This window comes from Gymnogyps californianus, chromosome 2 (genome assembly GCF_018139145.2).
Source record: "Gymnogyps californianus isolate 813 chromosome 2, ASM1813914v2, whole genome shotgun sequence".
In the NCBI taxonomy this organism is placed as follows: Eukaryota; Metazoa; Chordata; class Aves; order Accipitriformes; family Cathartidae; genus Gymnogyps; species Gymnogyps californianus.
Window position 1 is genome coordinate 56,216,217 of NC_059472.1, and position 13,459 is coordinate 56,229,675.

At 35.6% G+C, this 13,459-nt stretch overlaps 1 protein-coding gene across 1 annotated transcript in view; it reads left to right on the forward strand.

Moving 5' to 3' along the window:
- ANKRD12 (ankyrin repeat domain 12) overlaps window positions 1–13,459 on the forward strand; it is a 70,428-nt gene that overhangs the window by 18,609 nt on the left and 38,360 nt on the right. The window contains 2 exon segments of the mRNA XM_050891352.1: window positions 2,473–2,610; window positions 10,810–10,957. Coding sequence (XP_050747309.1) covers window positions 2,524–2,610; window positions 10,810–10,957 — 235 coding nt within the window. The 5' untranslated portion in view covers window positions 2,473–2,523.

The following is a 13,459-nucleotide window of genomic DNA, read 5'->3' on the forward strand; positions in this document are numbered from 1 at the left end:
ATACTTTTAATTTAAATTTATTTTAAAAATGTTTTCATCATCCTCTTGCCCCTATACAATACCTGTAGCTTGAATTTTTTTTTTTTTGGTCTACCATTTTTAAAAATAAACTATTTCTGTTCAGTAAGACTTGAAAGGACATGCAGGGAGGCTGGGCCTCTTGTGAAGGAGGAACTCTTGTTCAGTTAATGTGGTTTAGCCCCTACTGGTGAGGCAAATAAGAGGAATGGAGCCAAGCCTAAGCTAATAAATTTCGCCAAGCTCATGAAGCTGGGCTCCTTACTGTCAGTACCAGCAGGGTATAGGGAATGGCATACCGAACCAGGAAAGGAAGAAAAGCAAAGCAGGAATGGAGGTAGTTTCAGGGATTCAAGTAGTGGAAAACAAGGAAGGAAAGAAAACAGCAGCATATGCAATGAGAAATACTTTGATTAAAATAATAAAGATAACTTTCACACGTTGATCTGTTCTAAAGTAGTTGTAATCATGGTGATTTATACAATGAGAATTGTTGCAACTGAAACTTAGAGAGGATTTGAGAGGCTAACTGAGCAGAAGCAGATTTATGACTTGTGTTTTCTTTTTAAACCCATGAAAACAGCGATATTTGCTGCTATGGTAATATTCTAGGTATGGTGTAATCAGCACAGTAGTCGTTGTCTGTGAAGATACTAACTCGTTGCTTCTTTTAGGATTAAGAAATGTTTTTGTAAACTACAGGAAACTCATTCTAGAGTACTCTCCATTGCACCGATAATCTTTTTTCTTCCTGCAAGTGTTATGAAAAGCAAATAAAAAGAAAAGGCAAATAACCATGTGCTTTGATGTCCATTGAAAATGAACAATTACTCTCCATATCAGGAGGGCTGCCAAAATTGTACCGACACTACGTAAATGAAGGGAAGACCCTAATGTTTCTTTTGTCTTGGGTAAGAGTAGAACAGTAGGAATTTCACAATATTGTATCTTGTATCATAGTGGAGACAAGATTCAGGTTATTGTGAGACAGTTTCTAATTAAGCTCTTCCTGTTTTTTATAAGCTTGTGGTTACTGTTAAAAAAAACCAAAAAACCAAAAAAAACCCAAAAAACCAAAACAAAACCAAAACCCCCAAACCCTCAGGTGTGCGGGAAAGGGAGGAAAAGAGCAGACCTTAGTGCAGCATTTCCTAATTTTCTGACTTTAGGATTGAGCATTTTGAACTTTCCTTTTTCTCTTGTTCTTCCCCTCCTGTTCTGGAAGAATAAGAAAGTAAGTTGTTACTTTGTTGTATACAATGGTATTAATCTTAGCCAAGTATTCTGTAAGGGAATTTCCCATAGTTTAGGTCTTGTGTGAGGTGGATGGGGTGGTGTGGTATGTAGAAATTTGTTTGAATATGAAAGTTTTGTGTGACAGGTCTAGTGTGCAGAACAGTTTTCTCAGTCATCTACCAAAGAGAAAATACCAGTCTCTGTTGTCAGTTACCTGTGTCAAAGCAAAATAGTGGCCCTGGTCCTATAACAGCAACAAATTCGCTACGTGATGATCCCAAAATCTTAACTGTAAAGCAACAATAGAAATGTCACACCTGAAACAATGTCTAGCTGAGACATAAAATTACTACAAGACTCAGTAAGACTGTGATCACATAAATATTTTTAACATAATACATCAATTCCAAAAGACCTATAAAACGTCACCAGCTTTAAAGTGATGTTAAATGCAGTTTTACTTTTCACATGGCCTTTCCTCTCAGGCACTCTTGCAAGAAGAGTGGCTCTTCATTCTGTGGAAGAGGCAAGTCAGACCTCTTCCATTATGTGAATCTGTAATGACACTTACTTGGTGTACCCTGGAGATGAAACACCACAGAGCTCTTAGAGCTTTTTATATATATATAGTGACGGCTTATGTAATTAATTTGCTAGACAGTGGAAATGAAGGTTTCTAGTTCCAGGTCTAAGCTTTAGAAGATTCTTCTTTTAACATATATCTCTTGTTCAAACAGAAAGGATAGCAAATCACCAAGATTTGACCTTCTTTCCATAATATTTTGGGTAGACAATACTTCAGTTTCCCAGGCTAGAAAGTTTAATTTCTCTTTACAGTGTTGCTAGAAATGATCTTGTGCATCTTCCCAGTCTTACTACCTATAAAATGAAGTGAGATACTGAACCAATGAGCCATCAAATACCCAAAAGTGTTAAGTCTGCCAAAGAGGTTAAGTTAGAGGGATGAGGCAGTTCAGCAACTGACTTGGTGGTTTTCTGATGACACTGTCCCCAGTAGTAGCCATGTTAGACCTTTCGGGTTTTTGCCCCAAGGTTTGAGCTGCAGATGAGTGGCGTGCTTGAAGTCAGGCATCATTGTTAGTCATCTTTTTTGGGGTACTATTCAGCTCTGCTACCATCTGCCGTAACAACATTTGCCCTGAAATGATGCTGCAGTGTGTATATTTATATAATGTTGTTTGTCTGTTTGTTTTTCAGACGCATGATGAACCCACTGATACAAGATACAGCTAGCTAAACAGCTATAAAATGCCCAAATTTGGGTCTACAAAAACAGTTCAAGTTGAAAATTCTGACAGTGATAGCACCATGGTGGAAAAAACAACTGCAAGAAAGGTAACAAAATTATATTCATGTCCATTTAATTTCAGTGAAATGAAGAGCATGTGTTCTACCACAATTTTTGTTGCTGTAATGGGAAGAAATAAATATGAATTTGTATTCTGATATCTTGAGTGCAGAAAATAAAGTATAAGTTTTTACATGGCTTTAACTGTAAATTAAACTAGGGAACAGAATTTATGCTTTTTATTATAACTTGCCACTTAATTCAAAAGGAAGCTGGATGCGTTGGATTTATTTGATGTAAATTAGTGCATAGTTTCCATATCTTACATCATATGAAGTCTTTATACACTCACAGGAACAACAATTCATATTTTATTTAATTTTACAGTGTCTTACTCTCTGTAACAAACACATGAAACGTTTCTGAAGGCCTGTGACAGAGCACAGACCAATGAACAAACACAAGTTTCTTATATTCCTTTGTAACATAGGGACTTGTTCCCTCTGTTAGGAGGACTTGAAAGCCAAATGCTGCAGAAGGGTTAAGAGTAACTTCTGTACAAGGGAGCCCACTTTTAAAAATTGTACAATCCATTTTTGAATGTTGGAGAATGAAGGAATATGGGAGCTCCAATAATACTGAAGGGTGATTTGGTTTTTGTAAGTGTGAAGTATCCCATCATTTTCAAACTTCTGGAGCCAAGTTGCAAATAACCCTGTTCTCTGTTTTGTCTGCCTAGTACGCTTGTGCAATACACGAGTTTATCTGTAGTACTAATGAATAACAGAAGATAGAATAATATTTTGCATCGTGAATGATGAGTTATATATTGCCCTAAGGAGAGAGAATCCATTTATCTCCCAAATGATGTTTAAAACTGTCTTCTCTGGAAAAGGAGATTGTGTGTGGTCATCCTTATGGTTACTATTTTGTTGAAGTCTGTATTCTCTGTAAGACCACTTAATGAATGGATATAAGACAGGAAGAGATTAAAAAATAGGAGAAGATAGAAGATCCAGCATCTACTTCAAACTGTTTGTCTTCAGAAAACATTCATAGAAAACTTCAGACTTTTTAGTCTCTTCCTAGTTTGTTTTATGGGTCCCAGTAAAGTGAGACAAAGGTAGTTGTTTCTGCTAGCTGTGATGAACTACTTAGATAAGAAGAGGAAGATAACAGGGTAAAATGGGGAAAGGAAATTGGCTTACTAGTAAAGGGATGAAAAAATATTGGGTTTTCTTTTTTTTGTTCTGGTCCTTGTTTGGGATATGGTCAAGTTAACTGAAGTGTCATTCAATACTGGGAAAGAGGGGGGAATGTCTGGGACCTACATGCAGCAAGAATAGGAAGGCTATTGCAGTGAAATTTAGTGGTATTAAATACTGCCTTTTTATTTATACACTTGTAAATTAGTTACATTTTTTAAAGATTTTAGGTTATTTATTTAACCAAAAAAATTTTTTCTGGCTTTATAAACTCTCATTATCTTGACACTTCAGTATTTCTGAAAAAAACCAAACTTCTGACACAAGAAAATCTTGAAGACATAATCAACAGCTGCTCATGCTAGGAAAACTGACTAATGTCAATTTTTTCAAGATTTATTTGTGTTTATAATAGTGGGTTTGCTGGAGTGTGTCAATTTTTAAGTTTGCCTTTTCCCTGTTTCTTTGCTAAAGCTATGGCTTGAAATGCTTGGAATGCATTTGTTTGTAGGTTTGAGTGTATAGAAATAGATCATTATATTTTTATAGTACAGATTACTTCCTTCCTAGGCTTTGAATTAAACATACAAATTGCTCTGCAATCTGAATTTAAAAAAAAATAATCAAAATAAAAAGTTTACATGTGAGGCCCCTTTTCCTCCTCCACTCTCCACCTCTGACTCCCCCTCGCCTCCTCTCGCTGTTGCTTGCTGCCGTTGTAGAAAAATGGTGCTAGTTTCCAGAGTGGCTGTTGAATCTGCAACCACTGCCAAAGGAACTGCCTTAGCAGTGACCCTTGTGCCCAGGTCAGTATTTACTCGGTGTCTTGACACCTTCCTCTCCAGTGATCTCCTGCCTCTGATCCCCATAAACTGTTCCCTCTCTGCTAATAACAGTAGCAGTTACATCTGCTGAGCCGTGTAACCCCCATACCCTGCAATCTCTGCAAAGTTAGGTAATCTTCTGAAACAGAGATGTGTAGCTCTTTTGCCAGAACATTAAAGAAGAAGATATGAATTCATATGAAGATATGAGTAACTTTTTCCAGGGAACAGAAGAGTGAACGTGGTGTCATTTATTTAACCACCAGTAAATACGGCAAATTTTGATTTGATTTAGAAAGAAGTAAATTAACATACTATTTTTAGTGGTCACATAAAACCCTTTCATTGTCATAGTGGTTTGGGTGAAGGTTCATCCTTAGCTGCTTGCTCTAGCAAGGAAATGTTTGTTGTTGAGACTGATCACCAGTACAGGAATTACAAATATGGACAAATGTCAGGTTCTGCCTTGCCTGGTATTTGAGATTAAGATGCCAGTGAAAGCAGAATTACTTAGAAAATTAAAGTCTAGGGGAAGATGGAAATTTGACCAAGGACATAAATATGGAATCACAATGTGGACTAATTACATTGATACCAAAAAGCAAGCTGATAAACTGCTTGCACTGTTATGTTCAGTCTTGCTCACTATCCACCTTGCCATAATGTATAATGTGAGATTAGAATAATGTAGGGTTTGGTTTGGGGATTATATGACATGAATTGATATATAATTTTGAAAATGTGAGATCCTAAATAAAATTGCAGAATTATTTAAGTTGCAGTTAATATTCCTGTATTCAGGTTTTTAGCATAATAAATACAGTTTGGTTGCTTTTGTCATATTTTGAGAAAAAATGAATACATGGTTAAGATGTTAAATAGTCACTTAGAGTCACACGATCTGTTCTCTAACACATGGACAAGTAATTGTCAGAAGTGTTTAGCTGGCCCTTGAATAATCTGCAATCTTTCCCCCATATTAGAAAAAAAAGAGAAAATATTGCCAAAAAGTAATCATTTGCATTCAGCCTAGAAAATTATTTAAAATTCAACAGACAATAGGGTAAGAGTACAATTTGAGTTTGAACAACAGAAAATCATGAAGGCAAATCTGTATTACATACACAAACATAAAATTCTGAAGTCAAGATTGACCAGGCCAAATCAACAGTGATAATTTTAAATGAAATATCTTTAGGAAGAAGTGGAAATCTCTGTAAAGCAAATAAGGATTTTTCTCGATACGTAAATACTTGCAACCATGAATTTAAAAACAATAGTCTTTGAAGCATTAGAACTTCTTATGAAAAAGTTATGGATTTGTTAACCTAATGTAATTGATGTAAGCAGTACTGATGCTGCAGGTGAAAGGGATACTAAAGTAAAATTTTTGCCTTAGTGGCATTCTGATATGGAAGTGTCTTGATTAATCTGGAAAATACCTCTTGTCCGCACACTTTTCTCAGTATTGTGCAACCAATGAGCGACCATTCATTGTGCCATCAGAGGTGCCTGTGTCTTTTAGTAGCATGAAAAGACCCTGAGTTGTTCAATGTTCAGATAACCGCAGTGTTCCTTAGTACAAAAAAATGCATTCTAACTGTATTTTTCATGTAGCTTTGGCTTTTTATTTTTTCTGTAGAATAGTACAGTCAAACCACTTCTGCACTTTGCTACATAAACTTGCTCTTACTTGCTTCTGTGTCCATGTTGTTATTGAAGCAGAAATGTCTTTGAACTACTCGTGGAGCTTAATCTCTACGGCTGTAAATGAACAGAAGATAGGTAGTTTAATTATTGGTGTTCCCTTATATGTTTATAGATGCATTGTGGGCAGAGGAGGCCTAATGTGAAATAATGTTCATACAAAACAGTGCATCTTACAAATGAACAGTAATGTTAAAGGACACCACTCCCTAAAAAAAATCCTCATTCTTCTTCTCAAGACTGTAATGGCCTAAATATATGGTGTAAGACTATTCCAATGGTTAATATAGTAAGATAAAAGAGAAGACACTTGCAGGATTTGACTTTCCTTTCATAGTTGGTACAATGTTTGGCTCTTACTGATCGTGCACTCTTAGCTGTTGACTGAGGAATGTAGTAAAGTTACTGTTGTTATATGAGACTTAATCTTTCATATTTGTCCAGGGGAAGTTAATGTTTATTATGCTGTTCTAGCAACCAGTAAATAGCTATGTGAATCAGCTATGTGTTCAGGTCTTCTGAGAGCTTAAAAAAAAAAAATCATTAGGAATAACATTCCTGTTAATAAGCTGAGTTTATATCATATATGCTTTAGGGTATGTGTATTTTTATTTCAGTTGCTCATCTTGGGAGCATAAAATAAATAAAAAAATTGTAAGAGTGTGTACAGCTGATAGACCATTTAGTGTTTGCGTGAGATATTTTATAAACATAAGAACATGATGAAATTTTAATTTATCTGAATTTATACTTTAGAACTTTCATGGCCAAACCTCAGGAAGTAAATGATAGATACGTGGTCCAAAGGAGAAACACATTTGGGGTTTGTAAGAATTAACTCTCTTCTCAGAAGAGTTCAACAATAGTGCCCAAAGCCATTTTAATACCATGCAGAACACGCTTCAGTATGTAATTATCTTTGATAGGCAGAAAAAGAATGCTTGTTCTCCCAGGGCTTAGTACATCTGCTAGATTATATGGCACTCTGTTGTCTCCTTTTGTGTATTGTCATTGATTGTAGTGGTACCAGACAATAGAGCTGGAATGGGATATCAAGAAATTGTCCAGACTGCTGTTTGTTAGCCTTCCGAGACGGTTTCTGTTGAACAGATTAAAAATGTGTTCCTCATCATATCACACTAGTATGGTTTTGTTGACAGAGAAGATTCTTCCTTGTTACTACATCCTCCAGTGAGGCATGCATTAAATGTTGAGACGTGCAGATCCAGTTCATCCATTTGCCCCAGAGTAGAATAAGCTGTACTCTGTTCTTGACAGATGTTTGCCAGACCTTTTCTTTAAAGCCATGCCTGATGGAAATTCCAGTCTCCTTGGGCAGTTTATTCTGATACTTAATTACGCTGATTGGCATAGAGTTAGATACTTAGTAGAAGGATAAATAACCTTTGCTTGTCTCCTGTTGCAGTCTAAAGCCGTTAAATGTCCTCTAACTGTAGTGGACATGGAGTGTATGTAATGCCTTTCTCTTTGCAGCAGTAGTTTGTGTATCTGAATACTATTGTGTCTTCAGCGTTTTATTTGATTAGCAGTTTTCACTTTAGATTAACAAACCTCTTTAGGAAGTCCACAGATATTCTAAGTTACAGGTTGTTTTATAAAAGACGTCAACTTCGTTTTAGGTTGCTTCTATGGAGCACATTAAACTAATACATAGACCTATTCATGCTGAATTTTTAACCTTGCTTTGGACCCTGAAAAAGAGATGTCCATGCTGTTGCAGTGACCAGGAGTAGTTGGAACAGTGAATGCTCACTCTTCAAATCAAAATACCTGTTCTAACCTGCAGGGCTTGCTACCTCCTCTTGCCTTCCTTTACTTGAAGTTGAATCCAGGAGGCTGTTAAGAGTTTTCTGGCTTTTCATGTGGGGTCTTGTGATTGTACAGTTAATTATTTTTATTAATTTGTAGAACCTTGGTTTTATCCTGGCTTTTCTGGTTTTGTTTTGTATTTAGACCTTTTCAAATTCACTAGTCATTTTACTTTCCCTTTGCCGGTGCTCTTTGCTTCTCCCTCTCTCCCAGTTATGATGGTGTCTGCATATCTAATTGCATCTCTATTTCAGCATTGTCACTGAAAATACTAAATAGCATTGACTTTGTACAGACTTCTCAAACACCCTGTTCATTGCATCTTTTGGGTTGGAAAGTCCACCACTGGTGGTGGCTAAATGTTTATTTCCACAATAGCTAAGGAACAAAATACTCTCTTTTTTTTCAGTTTCTGTGTATTCTGTGTATAGCCTGTTCTTTCATTTTCAATATATCTTTATTTATCTGAAAGTATGCATTTTGAACTGTCTCTCCTCCTAATTAGATCATCACAAAATTAATCAGTGATTATCAAAAAAGTAGTGCATCAGTCATAATATTTAACATAATGCATATACACAATTTAAGAATAAGAATAAACATAAAGCTATCAAATCATTTAAGCAGCTTGTGTTTCTTCGAGTGCCTACCACTGTATTTTACTGATTAGTACCAAAAAAAGCAATTCTTTTTAAGGATGACCAACTGCAAAAAGTTTACCTTTTTTTCTACAGAACAAGTTGAAACCAATGTTTCCTGCTTAGGAATTTTAAATTATTTTTAATTGATCCTTTCTATTGCATAGTACATAACATAAGATAATATTCTAGAGAAAGCAATAAAATTTTAATACCAATTTATCATATTGTGGGAAATTTACATACATATGAGAAATAATTGGATTGTTTGGAACAAGGGATGGGAGAGCTCTTGGTGAGGTTAGGCTGAAGTGGGAAACTCCTATGTGTAGTCGAAGAGATCGGAATGGGCTTAATGGAGTTTGGATCTGCTCTTGTCAGCTTATAGATGCATTTGCAAATGATCAGTTGCATTAGATTGATTAGCTTCTTTCAAAAGTAATAGCACAGACACTTTATCTCCTAAGGGCTTAGGGGCGTCTTAAGGGGTTTTAGATTTTTAGATTCTCTTGTTCTAGCATGTAACAAAAAGGTGGTGGTGGTGGTGTGTTTGTTGTTTCCTTTGGGGTTTTGGAGGAGGGTTGATTTTGGTTTTGGTGTGTGGGTTTTATTCTGTGTTTTGGTTTGGGGTTTTAGTTTTTTGGGGTTGGGTTTTTTTTCAGGTTTCCAAAATCAGAATGAAGATAGGTTTTCTCTGGGGGCATCAACCTTTTACTTCAGGAATTCTCCTGACATAGACTGGTCCCTTCCTTGTGATTTCCCTGGTACAGACATTTGTTGTCTGAAGATTGTAGAGTTTGTTTGCAGGTTCTTTTTGTGATCACTTCTGCCTACCCTTTTGGCAACAGTTTAAACTTAGAGTGTCAGATGATATAATCAAACTGCTCTTCTTACCTGTGTTTGTTTTTCAAAAAAGGAAGGGTGCCTTCGAGAACAGTTACCTTTACTTAGAGTTATTTTCTAGTTTTCCTCTAATGAGAATAAATCTTTTAACTGCTTGCTTCAAAAGTACCAAGGAGCAGCCTTTTGTTTTTCACTGATTGGCAAGTCAGTGTATGTGCCTCTTCTACCTTCAGAAAATGAATCTGTTAGTGGTTTCATCTGATCATCTGTTAAGAATGATACAAAGCTGTGGAGTTGTGATAGCTGACATAGCTGGATGATATGTTTCTGCAGCATGTAATGAACAGAAAGCGTTATGTCTCTACATTGCATCTTGATTGGTAGGCCAAAATGTTGGGGTTTGCAGAGGGTGCTGTGAAGCAGTCTTCTCACTAACCTGGTGTCTTTTACACACTTTGACCTCCTATATTATCAAAGTAATCAAACATAAGTTAATATTGTGCCCATCCAAGTTTTTCTCTGTTTATCTTGAAATATGTTTTATAAGCCAAAAATCCCAGATTTATGCAACTAAAAATTTGAAATAGCTTGTACCTGTTTTTTCTAAATTTGATACTAGTTTAAAAAGTTTCTTCATAGATTTTCTAAGTTCTTAGTAAATTTTGCTTTAGAAAATGAAACCCTACACTATTATTCTTGTTGAAATAGGAAGGGAGTTCGGTATGGATGGATTACAGGGTGGGGGTGGAGGCAGGGGAGGGTTGTTAGAGGGTTTTTTTGTTGTTACTGTGTTACTGTTCACAGTCTGAATTGCAGTGTGGGCTTTTAATGTGCTTTCAATGTGATTATTATATTATGGTCAGGGAAGGAAACTGGGCTGGTTGTTAAGACTTAGCAAATTCTTGTCCGGTTTGTGGTGTTCCTTTGCTGATTAATCAAGGCTCTAATAGTGAACAGCAGTTCTACAGTGATGTATCTGGAAGTAGAAATAACACAGAAGATACTAATTTTAAAAAGAAAGAAATGCCATTGATTATTTTTAGTAAGGTTACTTTAAAAGTTTTTGAATAAACTATGTAATACACACACTTACACGCATGCACATACATTCTCTCATAGCAGTCTTTTCAGTCTGTATACGTTATAAGACTATTCTGCTTGATGCAAAAATTACTTAGTATACTTTTTATTTATATTAGAGCAAGGACAAGATTGCATCCTACAGCAAAACTCCAAAAGTGGATAGGAGTGATGTGGGGAAGGAGATGAAAGAAAAGTCTTCCATGAAACGTAAACTTCCTTTTACTATTAGTCCATCCAGAAATGAAGATCGCAATTCAGACACAGGTAGAACCTTTTTATTTCCTTAACTAATTATTTGTTGGTAAAATAAGTCCTAATTTAATTAATTGTATATTATGTTTTTACATTGATTATTTTTTCCCTATAAAAAAGGATACTAAGTATAAAAGTTGCTTGCTTGCTTCTGATTGTTGCATCTCAGTCTGATAGGCTTTCATCCTGTCATTAGCAAGAGCTAGCATGCCAGCATAGTTTATCTACATTTTCCAGTTATTTCCTAACCTCATTCTTTTGCTTCTATTTTAGTAATAAATCTTCCTTCTCATTGTCATCTCTAGAGGTCCATTTGTTTAAACAAGTAAACTGATGAAAAGACATGTAAGTGCCTTGATTTGAGACACAGCTGTCAGCCTTTTGTAGCCTTTTTTGGGGAGGAAGAGTGGGAAAGATTGGTAGATGTACTGTCCTCCATATAAAAGAAGAGGTTGCTAAGGTTGTGGAACTAACTAAACTAGCCATGAAGAGCGAACTTTTCTTTCAGTCTAAGCTCCTATGATCTGTTCAGGATACCTTTTCTGCGCAGGCTGGTAGTTCTTCCTAACTTAAGCATATTCTATTAGAACTGATTTCAAGACTTCAAAATACAATTCTTAACATGGCTCTTTTCAAATCAAGATGGAGGGATCTGGATGTATTCCAAGAGTACAGTTATCTCTGAGTCTAGGTAATTAGTTATCTGTGTCATAGTTCAGTAATAGTTCTGTTGATAGCAAAACAGTATCTGTGCCCTCTGGAAGGCCACCAGAAGGCATGTTCCCCAAATTTCTCAGAGGCTCAGTACTACAGTTTCTTACACAGTGCTCATAGGACATTTGAATATTTTCATGAACAGGTAATTCCCTTAATATGCTTAGATTTAAATGCAAGATAGAAGTATATACCTCAGTACATGTTTAATTTTTGTCCAGGATTGATTTCATGCAGAAGATTTGGCTCCTGGATATTACATACATATTTTTGTTACTGTAGAGAGAATATGGTATGAAATCCAAATTTGAAATAGTCACATTACAAAACAATATTCTTGGCTTTAGATCTCTGTTTTCAGTGGTTTTACAAAATTCTAGAGTCTTACACTATTCAAGATACCACTTGATTCTGAAAAGACCATGTATAAATTAGAAGTATGCTTCCAGCATCTGCCTTAGTAAATTTATTGCTTGGTTTTAGACCCTAACTATTTTTCATAATGGAAATAAATATATTTAGAAGTAGTATTTAGCACTTACCTAATGTTTTCTGTGTTGAAAATCTTTTGTCATCTCTCACCTCCCCCATCAACTTTAAATAATTCATTGTCACAGCATCTTGTAAGGTAATGTAATTTTTTGTGTTTCTCTTGCTATAGCATCTATTGTCACAGTTGCCACAAACAAGATGGATTACTCTAGGCACTTAGACATGCACAGAAAGACACACACTACAAAATCTTTTTGTTACAAGTTGTAGCAGGGAGATGAAATAAGCAGTTCAAGTAGGGGCAAGAATACTTAGTATAACAATAGAAGGCACATAGCTTTTAACTACTGTGTAGCAAACATAGCTTGTTGTCCATTTCAATACTGCTGAGGTAAGGAGGTAAGAGCAACTACCCCGTTTCACAGATGAGGAACTTGGTACATAAGCTTTCCAGAAATTTCAGAGGCAGGAGCATTACTAGGATCAAAAAACAGTTCTTGTAATGCTGATTCTGTACCTAACTAATTAGATTAGACCAGTGGGAATTAACTGCTTACATTGGTGCCAAGTTTGCCACTGACATGGATTAGGACTGACATCACTGATTATGAAATGCAGTGCTGCTTCTGACACAAACTTGGCAATATACATTGAAAAGGTTTGCCATCACTGGACTGAACTGTTACCTCTGACAGAAGTGTCTTCCTGCAAACTATGTACAGAGAATGGTAAATGTTATTTGAGAAGGAAGAAAGTAAGTTTTTTGGAGATGAGAGTGTAACTAGAGACAGAGGGAAAAAGAAGAGGTGATGAAAAGCTTCTTATCAGCTAGTAGTGCTAGTGTTTTTAAAAAAAAAAATAAAAATCTCAGTTTTCTTCTGCTACTTTGTGAAAATCTGTAGTGCTATTCTATGGAAATGCTCAAAGTTGTGTATACAGTTCATAATTGAAAAGATTCTGAAAAAATATGTGGTACTACTCTGTCCATTACAGTTCCAGGATGTATTTTATCCTTTCCTGATAGTTTTATTTTTAATAGCCTTCCAATATGTTTTTTTCAGAGTTCAGAATAGCAAAATGTTCTTACTGCTTTGCTAAATAATTTCTTTGCAACAGATGATAAGACCATTGAGTTTGATTTTCAAATGTTTTTAAAGATTTAGGGTCTTCTAAAAATGTGTCTGCGTGAACAAAAATCAAGAAATGCCATAAAAAGTAGCTCTAGGATAAAAAATTTAATTAGTAGTTTAATTTAATAAATGGTATATCTCCAAGATACATGATAGGGTTGCTAGCTGATTGTAGAAA